This window comes from Lygodium microphyllum, chromosome 10, assembly GCF_053477565.2.
Source record: "Lygodium microphyllum isolate KBCC chromosome 10, Lygodium_microphyllum_v1.1.10, whole genome shotgun sequence".
Lineage (NCBI taxonomy): Eukaryota > Viridiplantae > Streptophyta > Polypodiopsida > Schizaeales > Lygodiaceae > Lygodium > Lygodium microphyllum.
Window position 1 is genome coordinate 22,222,744 of NC_141144.1, and position 12,198 is coordinate 22,234,941.

A 12,198-nucleotide genomic window follows, 5' to 3' on the forward strand; every position below is an offset into this window, starting at 1 on the left:
TTAATAGCCTCTGAGTTCTTACAATCAATCCTTTTTTCAGTGCAATCAATTATCGCAACATGCGAAGTGAAAGAGCTGTTGGCCGAGCAGTGTTAAATGCTGTCACTAGGGGAACTGTGAAAAGAAATCAACTTCTTGTTTGTACTAAAGGAGGATATTTAAGCTTTGACCTTGAGCGACCTGTTTCTCCCCGTGGCTGGGTTGAAGATAATTATATAAAGCCTGGGATTTTCTCATGGTCAGATCTTGCAGCAGGGTGTCATTGTATGACAGCTCCCTATATAAAAAATCAGGTAAGGCCACTCTCTTGCTTTTGAAAAGCTTTCAAATATATAATATGCCTTGTCGTGTACAACAATGCAAGTTTCAGCTACGAGTCTAGTTGCCAGCAGAATTAGGAGTAACCTCTGGCCAGTTCATTCCAGTTAACACGAATGCCGGACCCATCTCAATGTATGAATTCCAAGTCCATAGTGAAACCATCCTTCCTCAACGGAGAAAATGGTGATTTCCCTGATTCACAAGTAATTTACAGCTAGCAACAATTTAAGAGTTGAATCAAATTAACACTTAATCAATCACAAGAGGCAGCCGATGTTGATTGGACATAGAACTGGTGCCCCTCGCAGTATTTCTTTAATCTTTGTTCCAGAATTTGTTGTACAACCAAGAGATAGGTTGGATTCCCAAGAAATTGCTGGGCCACACCATGAACTCAAGTAATACGTTGGATTCCCAAGAGATAGGTTGGATTCCCAAGAAATTGCTGGGCCACACCATGAACTCAAGTAATACGTTGGATTCCCAAGAGATAGGTTGGATTCCCAAGAAATTGCTGGGCCACACCATGAACTCAAGTAATACGTGTTAGAGTTTCCAAAAATCTTCAGTGGATGAAGCACAACCTCTTACAAAATCTGGAACCTCTTGCTGCCCCAATTGGGCAGCAGCAATAATCCTCAATTTGCCCCTTGATTCTTTGCTGTAGGTGGCTGAATGACTTCAGGTCTGTTGTAATTTCACTTTTACAACAATAGGCCTTCATCCACGTCCAAATTCTTCATGCATGCATCTAAAGACAGGCTGGTAAATCCAAATTTCTGTTGAAAGTAGGTCTGTAACAGCAATTTAGGCCCGAGAATTGATTTGCAGGAGAAAGAGAGATGAGTGGCACATGATAGAGGATTCATCAATACTGGGCAGGAGAGGATCATGAATAGCAGCTGGATGCTTTCAGATCAGGTTGCTTTCAGCAAATGATGATCAGCATGCAGTTGCCTAATGCTGGAGAGTCCCCGAATCAGGCTACTACATCAGATTTGATTCTCCAAGCTGTCAAAACTGCTAGATGGCAGTTGCCCAGCCCAAAAGCTTCTTCCTCTGCTGCCCAACCTGCCCAACCTGCTACCAACAAGCTACTTGGACCTTGCATGGCAGGTTCTCTCCCTGAGTGCCAAGTGTCAAAACTGCCTATACATAATTCACACTCTAGAACTGAATTTCCAGCAATTAATACTCGTGGAAAATGAAAATTGCTTGGCCTTGTCTGCAGTGCAGCCCAACTTTAAATTCCCAAGCACTATGAACTTAAGAAGTGTTTAGAATCTTTTATAAACCTTAGTTAAAAGCATTGAATATTTTAATTCTCTAACCCCCATGACACCTTAAGTCATTTCCAAGGGCATATTTAATCTCTTTAGTGAAGATTAGTCAAAGATGGTTGTCTTGCGTGGCCGACCAAGTAATGGACCCCTCAACACCTGCTCTCCTTGATCCCATTGTAATCTTTGGAGAGACATTCTTTAGTAAACCCAATATCTCCATCCATCTAACATACAGTGGCTAGGTTTGGTCAATATACCACTTTGTCTCGTTGTATCTCACTACTTTGATCCTCTAGTTGAAGCTTCTTGTAAATTTATTTGGTCCAAGTCCTCTAGCTATAGATAACCCTCCTCCTTAATCGGACCTAAGATCGATTTTGGCATAATATTCACGCACCACAAAGTCGATCTATAAGGTCATCCATTTTAGGTAACATATATTTATTCTTGATGGTCAACTTATTGAGACCTTTGTAATTGACACAGAAACACATTGTGCTATCGTTTCTTTTTGCGATAATAATAGATATATCTCATGGGGATTTACTTAGCTCAATAAAATCTGTAGCTAGGTAGTTGTGAAGTTGCCTAGCTATCTTGTCCTGCTCTTTTGGGCTAAATCTATAAGGTTGTCAAGAGGGGGGGATGGCTATCGGGCCACATGTCAGTCCTATGATGTAAGATTCTGCGAGACAACAGAAGTCCATAAGGTAGTTTGGATGGATAGATGTCAGTATACTCTAAGTAATATCGGATCCAACTATTCACTTACATTTGAATTAATATTAAGATTATTATCAAAAGAAATTAAATGACGTTGCGGGTTAGATGATTGAACCTTTTTAATAGAACAAATATAAATAGTAATAATTGGATTGGAAAAAAATTACTAAATATCAATACTGAAGTTATGTGTATATTATTTTTTGTGATCTCGGAGGGTAAATAGTCCTCAATCACATTGAAATGACTATGAAGATAAAAAAAAACTATATGATTTTTATAGTCAATGCACAAAGAGTAATATTTATCAAAGAATCATGACATGCCAAAAATGATATCGACATGGTCAAGACTCATAAGTCGAAAGTAAATAAGTTGATGATATTAAATTTGATACCATATGGAGCTATAGTTTCTATATCAATCGAGAAGAAATAAAATTATAATTTTGGCCATTTATACATGTGGTGACCTTTAAAAGGTCATACGAGCCAAATACAATTTTATTAATGGAACTACCATTGCAACTACTTGTATCAACAAAACAATCTTCCAATAAAACTTGAGAAGATATATTTAGAGCTTCAAGAGTATTTATTGAAGTCTTAGAAATAGAGTTCACCTTCTTATTTTGAGAGCACTCTTGATTACCACGAAAGTGACTTGTCTATTGGATATGGAGCTTATGAAGATCTTGGAAACATGAAAAGTAAAACTAAGCGAAATGAACTTTGATCAGTAGGCTATGGTGGATGGAACTCCATGAGAGAGAGAGAGAGAGAGAGAGAGAGAGAGAGAGAGCCTGCAATTACGAAAACAAAAAAGAGAGGTCTCTTTCAAGTACACACAAATTGAAAGATAAATTGATAAATGACAGATGAGATAGGCGGGATGAAAGTACAAGTGATAGGCTTTGAATATAATAGTGTTCATACCTAAGTACACACTTTTATACATAATAATGTGTGTTCATATCTAGCAAACTCTCCTTCAGGTCATGTGTGATTGAACCTATGACATGAAACATAAGAAAAAGAAAAAAAGAAGGTTTTACCTCCAAGAGGGAGTGTCTAATCCTGTACAATGATTATGGGAGAGAAGATATATAAGTAAGAGAGATACAACACGAGGTAGGTCATGACATGGTCTACCAAGAAGCTCAGGTCCGGATGTAAGACATGGTTCAGAGGTGCCTGCATGGCTCAAAGGTTGATCAAAAGCTAGTGTGGCTTAAAAGCATTGGGCACATGACTAGAGGCCAAATACACGGGTATAGCTTTCGGGATCAACTCAGAGGTCATGAGCAAAGTGGCTAGAATTTCCCTTGAAACATAACTCCTAGGTGAATTGAATGGAATAGATGAAAATACTACTCATTTTGGATTAAAATCCAGGCAAAGGATTCCACACAATTATTTAATAAGTGATGGAAAGGTCTTAGTACATGCGTGAGCATGGCCAGTGTCTAATTCCGATAATACGTTTTTATATATTTTAATTTTTAACCTTTATGTAAAAAATTAAAATGTAAAGTTTTATCGGGATAAAAATCTCCCCTCGATGTTGATGTTGAGGATGCTGCAATCAAATTTGATCGCTTGCAACGGCATTGCCAAGCACTAGATGCTTGGTGGGTCATTTTTGCGCAATGTTGAAGACGAGTACTCGGATGGTTGCAAATGTGTCACCAAACACTTTGTTGGATGCCCAAGGGCACCAACATGAAAAGTCCCAAGCTTTACCCATGAAATTTCGAGAGAATTTGAATGAAATTGAAGTGCCCCAAATTCCATGTGAACAAGCCATACATGTTTAAACGTTTTTTAATTGATTAAGGTTTAATGTTATAAATCTTATCTTTTTGGTGTGTTGCATTGTTGAGGAACATAGCAAAGGCCTTGATGATGTGGCTGGAGAAATGGGGCTGAATATTTATGCTTTGTAGGTCAACAATGAGGTGCTGTGGCAATGGTTGACAACACTGCTATGAGGCACGTCAAATCTAGTGACACAATGATCTTGGTAGTAGGTAATGCAGCAAAATTGTGGCAGTAGCGTGCAGGTCCAACAACGCGTTTCTTTGTGCACGCAGGTGGCGGGGTTGTAAGTAATGAACAAGGTGTAGGGAATGGTAGTAAACAGAAAGCCCAACACTTTCTCCTTTTTTGTCGTCGTCTTCTTGTTCTTCATCTTCTTTCTCTTCTTCTTAACTAGCATGCAACAGGATGGGACAACTGGAATCAATAGTGATGGCATTGTGCAAGCAAATAGGGACAGATTGACTAGCTAGCAATTGAGATGAGCGATGGAAAGTACAGGTTGTGTCAGGGTTTAGGGTCCTATCGGTGATAAGTAAGATATTAGATTACATTTGCACAACTAGGATTTAGGGTCCTATCGGTGATAAGTAAGATATTAGATAACATTTGCACAACTAGGATTTAGGGTCCTATCTAGGATTTAGGGTCCTATCGGTGATAAGTAAAGAGTCTTTTGACTTGCGGAGATGTAAACAATCAAGATCTCCGCGCCTCAGGGAAGATTGATTTGAACCTCCATGCCATACAGCAAGCAATGGATTTGGGACCTAGAGAGTTTACCACTTCACCCTCGAGGCAATGGACCTCAGTCCACTCTCTGTGGCCCAAGGGGGGTGGATGATCCACCCTCATCTGAAAATTTGTTGCTCGATTTGGAATTTTCAGTTTTGGTTAACAGCTATTAGGATTTAGGGGACTCCTCGGGATTTGGGGTCCTAGGGTCCCTCAAGAGAGATCCCGAGGGGATGGAATGGGCCACTTCTTAACCACTTGAAATTTCGAGTTCGAGTAGTGCTTCTCGTCCTAGCCCTGGCTTGGTTAGAAAAGGATTGGGAGTTCTAAAACAGTTGCAATCTATCAATCAATATTGTTAATGAAAATAATTAACAAATCTATTCTCGATTTAGTTGACAACGAGAATAGATGAAATTAGTGCATACCAATCTCAGAACGGGAAAGAGAATGCTTTAATTCTTCGTGAATCCTGATATTATGCTGAAAACCCGGTTCCTCTGGAAAATCATGGATAATTTGTTTATCAACTTTTTCAAAAGTATTTAAAAGTTTTCTATTGGAATAGAATTCTTTTTGTTTATTTCCATCCATTCGACCAAGAATCTCTTGACTACTTGTTCCAATGGGAACAACATCACCAAGAATAACATTCTCTTTTAATCCCTTTAACCAGTCGATCCGACCCCGGAGAGCAGCTTTTGCTAGTACTCCAGTAGTCTCTTGAAAACTTGCCTCCGATAAAAAACTAGTGGTATTAAGAGATGCTTTTGTCATTCCCAATAGAATAGATTTATACGGAATAGATTTTTTTAACAGACGGTTCATCCGTTGTGCTTGTGACAACTCAACAAGCTCCCCAGGTAGAAAAATAGTAGTTATTCCGTCTTCTAACAATACCACCTTTGATGTCAATTGTCGAACGATAACTTCTATGTGTTTATTAGATACTTGTACACCTTGTGAACCATAAACCTTTTGAATTTGATCGATTAAAACCAATTGGCAGTGTTCCATACTTGTACTGGTACCTACGAAGCGGCCCCAAAGGTTCCCAATTGATCTAACAACACCTCGGTTCCATCTTTCAAAAATATTTTCAGTTCCGGTCGGAAAAGAAGCAATCGAACAAGATTCCAACAATTGTTCAATCTTGGGCAAACCCTGAATGATATCCCCAGATCTCAATCTATCATATGGTAACGTTATTAAAGTATCACCCTTACCAATGAAATCTTCGAGATCCTTATGAACGGTTGCTCCTCGGGTGGATAAGTAAGGCTTGGCATGCCTAACCCATAGATCTTTTTTGTTTATAGCCATAACTTGGCCCGATTGGTGACAACTATTCTCGTCATAGATACACCTATTTTCACCAATTAAGAGACCGATTTTTACTGGTGTGGTTTCTATAAAAGTAAGGCTATCCAACAAAAAGTAAACCGCCTTATCGAATAAGCTAATTTCTGGAAAACCAATTGAGGGATATTTGAAAATTTGTTCATCCTCGTTTGTAAGATACCAATTCATCTTTTCCGATGCATGCTCTGGTTCATTATCAAAATGGGATGGTTCACTGGACGGTATAGAATCAGCACAGGGACAATACATACAGCTGGGAACATCTACTGAATTACCCAATAGACCCAACTCTCTATTTTCTTTTGGATCGAACAAAGAATCAAATATTTCTAGATTAGATATTCTCTCTCGCAATTCCATAGAATATTCTCAATTAAAAAAATTTATGTTGAAATTCTTTAGACTTTTTTTTTCATTACCCTTTGTATAAATAACTTCTGCTAATACAGAATCCTTAGTATATACTATTTTCCCGTAATTTAAATCGGGGTGTATTCTAATACGCGATAAACTGAACGGTAACAAGAGAAGAGGGGATAATACACCTCGTTTAGAAACTGAATGAATTGTGCCCCTACATTCAACAATTGATTTGTGATGACTATCAGAACTAGGAGATAAATCTGTAAGAAGCTTTTGTTGATCAAAAACCCGGTTATACCTTGCCATCGCGGGTAAATTGTGTAATGATCCAACGTGGAGAGACGTATGAGAGAGGTCGTTCATCATTACATTGATGAAAAACCCACAAGATTTTTTTGTACAAGGAATTGGAGAAAAAGAAGAAAAACGTTCCTGAGGATCAATTACTAAATGGGTTTGAACCAATTGAATACTTGCCCCCTTTTTGATTTCTACGTATTCATCATTTTCATAAAGCATGTACATAAAGGATTGAGTCCTTACGCATTCCAATGTTTCAGGCGTCTCATGAGGGAAGCTGACCTGCATTGACAAATCACCAGATACTATATATTCAACAGTTGGCCTTATCAAAAGAAAAGGTTTATCTGCCCCGTGAAGTAAAACCGATTGTAGATAAATCCAATTATCAGCTTTGAATTCATCTAAGACAAAATTCCGTGGTCCAATACTAACACCCCCATTATCAAATACACTCATTATTACTTCTAGGTTTTTGGGTTGATAGATATATCCTGGTAAAATCCTTATTTCCATACCATTTTCTATTGCTTTTATTTGAACCAGTCCAGATACTTGACTAGTGACGCTAGGAGATATTTGTGTACCTTCTTCAATGAAGCAGTGGTTTGCTACAAAGAGAGATGAAGGGGGTTCATGAGTAACATATTTCTCTTCGGGAACTAGGAAGAAATTACCTCCTCCAATAATTTGGTTTTGCGGTCGAAAAGTGTCTGTCGTTTTGTCTCCCGAAACCAATTCCGTTTCCCTATTAGGTTCGACTTGTATACTGCCATACTTGATGACGCCTGAAACATTGGTCTGGTACTCGTCATAGCCGCAAATAGCAACGATCCTACTTTTGTTAGAAATAGTACTAGTATCCAGTAATTGAAGATTGAAAGTTATGGGGGATAACTCATCGAAATTTGCTTTCCATTTCAGTGATGATATAACTGCACCTACTCCTCCTTCAATTCGATTCACTACAAAATGGGAAAGGGTCGAAGTGAATGTTAAAAGATTAGAAAGATTCGTAGAATACTTCGGGTTGGGCCCAAACTCTTGTATCACTTCCTTTTCTTTATGGATTTCCAAATACCTTTTATTGGAAGAAGATTTCCCGCTCATTTTATGAGACTTGGCTTTGATAGGTAGATCAATTCTATCTTGGTCCCAGTGCGAGAAATAATATCTATCAAAAGAATGAGAGGTTCCTGAAAGGACCCAGGCATGACCCGCGTCACATACAATACGAACTGTATCGCCCATGCGATTTTGGGAGTGACGAACGAGCCTGCTCCAATGGATCTCTCCCTCCAGGTTTGGATAAATGGATTTTAGAATACGTTCCTTGAGAGGGAACTCCCTGGTTCGTACTTCTGCAATAATCTGTTGTGACTCAACATATTGATCATTCCGAATCATAAGTAAACTCTGTGCTGGAATAACCAGACGATTCGTACAATCCAAACCTTTAATATCAATAATTAATTCATTCCGGCACATCCAAGCAGGGTGTCCAAAGGATAAGCTACATATGCTATGTATTGATTTTCCTCCCCAGCAACGGGTTCAATATCGTAGCATATTAGTAACGGAACCTTCTTCAAATAAATCCAAAGGATAAGCTACATATGCTATGTATTGATTTTCCTCCCCAGCAGCGGGTTCAATATCGTAGCATCGACCTTTATAACGATCAAGACTGGTGAGCCCATGAGTCCAGACTGTGGTCCACGTACTTGAAATGCTATCGAGGGTTCGAATCCCTCTCTCTCCTACTATACATTAGAATAGGGGATAGTTTTGCTAGTAGCACTATACTAATGTCCTGACACGATCAATTGGGACTCTTTTACTTTGATATCCCAAATTCTTTGAGATATTGATTCTATATCATACACCCATAGTTTCCAAAAAATAAGAGATGATATGAATGGATGGATGCGAGGAATCTAGCGCAAAATAGTTAGAAATTGAAAGAAAAACTAAAGAAAAATCCTTTTTAGCTATATGGAATAGAGCCATTCAATAAGATAGTTGCAGAGGATAAGTGAAGGGACATTTTTTTCCACTCCACCCGTTAATCTCCCAACATGTGAGATTATACGCGCGTCAACGTAAAAGAATCACACGTGAATGAAGGTTTTGTCTTATTGAAAGCCGTATTCCCAATAGAAACTAAAGACAAATAATTCTTACTAATTCTTACTAAAGCTTCAATGGTTTTCAAAAAAGAGGGAAGGGGGAAAAAAAAAAGAAGATAAAAAGTACTGGTCACTTTTTATTCTCCATTATTCAGAAATGGAGAAAAGGCTAATCCAATAAGTATTTCTTTATGTACTTGAGATCCATTTTCTATTACGTCCAAATCAGTTGATGCATACTCAATCTTACAATTGATGAACCAATGAATAAGTATGAATATTCTTCCAATCGAACAATAAGTACAAAGGGTTTAGAAAAGAATGAAATTCTTTTTTCCCCTCCACCTATTTTTTTTGATTTTTCCTTCTAATTCAGGGGTGTCATGGAAAGGACAGGTTCGGTATCACGATCAATCCCCTTTTCAAACCTAGCTGCAGCTGCTCGAGCCCTTCCTGCGTGCCACAAGTGACCCACGAAAAAAAAGAATCCCAGAACAAAATGAGACGTGGCTAACCAACTTCGGGGAGACACATAGTTTACAGCATTGATTTCGGTAGCTACCCCACCCACGGAGTTTAAAGAACCTAGAGGTGTGTGGGTCATATATTCCGCTGACTGTCGTTCCTGCCAGGGTTGTATGTCTCTTTTCAACTTACTCAGATCCAAACCATTCGGGCCTCTGAGAGGTTCTAACCAAGGTGCGCGGAGGTTCCAGAAGTGCATGGTTTCGCCGCCAAAAATGATTTCTCCTGTGGGGGAGCGCATTAGGTACTTACCCAAACCGGTAGGTCCCTGAGCAGAGCCTATGTTTGCACCGAGGCGTTGGTCCCTGACGAGAAAGGTAAAAGCTTGAGCCTGAGAAGCCTCAGGACCAGTGGGACCATAAAATTCACTAGGATAGGCTGTATTGTTAAACCAGACGAAACAACAAGTAGTAAAACCGAAGATGGAAAGAGCTCCTAAACTGTAAGACAAATAAGCTTCTCCGGACCATACAAAGGCACGGCGAGCCCAAGCGAAAGGTTTGGTCAATATGTGCCAGATTCCCCCGAAAATACAAATGGATCCCAGCCAGACATGCCCTCCAATGATATCTTCCAGGTTGTCTACACTTACGATCCATCCCTCTCCCCCAAAGGGGGATTTTAACAGGTAACCAAAGATAACACTTGGGCTTAAAGTGAGATTTGTAATCTTTCTCACATCCCCGCCGCCAGGTGCCCATGTATCATACAAGCCTTCAAAATAGAGTGCCTTGAAAACCAAGAGGAGAGCACCCACCCCTAGGAGGACCAAGTGAAGTATATGTGAACAGATTCGATGCTTCTTTTCCTTATCCTTGGTGCAGCTGGGCCATCCTGCACTTGAACCAGAGACCTCGCCCGTGAAATGAATCACCGCACCTACACCGAGATCCTATCCGAATTCTCTCTTAGGAACGATTCGTGGGCTTCAATAGGGTGACTCTTCCATTTCAAGGGGGATGTGGCAGCAATTGGCTGAGGCATAGTCGAACCCGCTCTAATACCACTATGGGATATGGAGCTCACAAAGATGGGCTAAGAGGCTATAGTGGATGAAACTCCATGGAGGGGAGAGAGAGAGAGAGAATGGAGACCTATTTCTGTTATGGGTTCTTTATATAAATTTTGAAGATCATTGCCAATAGATTGTAGAAGGTATTTCTGCACCTAGTTCATCCACGTCAATATGGCTTCATTAAAGGCCGGAATATAATGCACAACATCTTGAATGTTCAATTGGGATTGACTATGCCAAAGCTTCAGGCTAGCAAGTGGTTATGCTTTAGCTTGATATTGAGAAGGCATTTGATCATGTTAGCTGGTCTTTTTTGTGACAATTAATGTCTACAATGGGATTCGGTCCTCACATGATTTCTTTGGTAGATACCATTAGTCAGGGTGCTGTGGCTCGTATTGCACTTAATGGAGGGATCACGGAGGAAATTGCCTTATCCTGGTCTCTTCGACAAGGCTGCCCTCTCATCCCTTTGCTATTTGCTTTAGTCACTCACCCGATGCTCTCATTGTTGGATAAGTTGGCTGATCAAGGTGAGATAGTTGGCTTGTCTCTTCCCTCTAGTACCCAACTTGTGGGTCAATCTTTGGTAGACGATTCTTTTATGTTTCTCAAGGCAGATCGCACTAATGTTAATCGGGCAATGGTGGTGTGGAATCTTTTCGCTTTGGCATCGGGTCTCCATATTAATACTCAGAAATCTACTCTTCTCTCTTGTACGGAGAATGATCTATAGGCATTGGGCTGGCATGGTATTGTGATCTCAAGGGGAAATATAACCAGACACTTGGGATATCCTATTGGTGTGGAAGTAGCCCCTTGTGCCTTGCTAGATTGGATGGGCTCTTGGATTCATGATAGGTTTATGTACTGGAAATCTCAAGGCTGGTCTCTACATGTCCGACTTAAAGTTGCTTAGTGTATTATGATCAACATGATTTCATTTTTTCTGCCACTGCTTCCTTGGACTAAGAAGTTTCTTTTGGAATTGGTCCACCAGCCTATTAGATTCATGTTGTGGAAAAGAAAGGCAATTGTTTAGGAGAGGTGTGGATTTCGTAGCAACATATCACTATGAAAAGGATGGGGGGTGCAACTTTGCTGGATGTTAACTTGCATATGGCCTGCTTTGAGGCCAACCCTTTTGTAGGCCCTATGTGTACAGAGCCATCCTTGGTTAGATATTGCTAAACTTTTCATAGAAAAGATTGGCATATCTCATAGTAACATGGTTATTCATGCCTCATGATGGCATGTGCTCAATTCCTCAAGGCCTATTAAGGTCTCTCAGTCTTTTCTCCTTTCTCATTTGATTGCATCCTGGCAGGGGATGTTACGATTTGTAGTTTGGCGCCCTCCTGATAGTCGTAAGGAGGAGAATTCGTTGCAAGCAGAAGTACTGGCCTCCTCTAGGTTGTTGGATTAGCCGAATAAAAATTTACAAAGAGATAAGTTTAATCAGATGGCTCTTTTGGGGTTGCAGATAGTCATTGATGGTGTTATTCCTGGGCGGCCCCGTCTTTATTCTTTCAGGCGTATTCGTCAGTACTTTCGGGTTTCTTGCGGATATAGTGACATTCGATCATCCATACAGGACAAAATTGAGAGGTTTGCTCCCTTGCGTG

The 12,198-nt window shown here is 39.8% G+C and overlaps 1 protein-coding gene across 1 annotated transcript in view; it reads left to right on the plus strand.

Moving 5' to 3' along the window:
• LOC148029787 (uncharacterized) overlaps window positions 1-12,198 on the plus strand; it is an 80,682-nt gene that overhangs the window by 58,645 nt on the left and 9,839 nt on the right. The window contains exon 3 of the mRNA XM_087686111.1: window positions 41-293. Coding sequence (XP_087542237.1) covers window positions 41-293 — 253 coding nt within the window. The remainder of the gene's footprint in view (window positions 1-40; window positions 294-12,198) is intronic.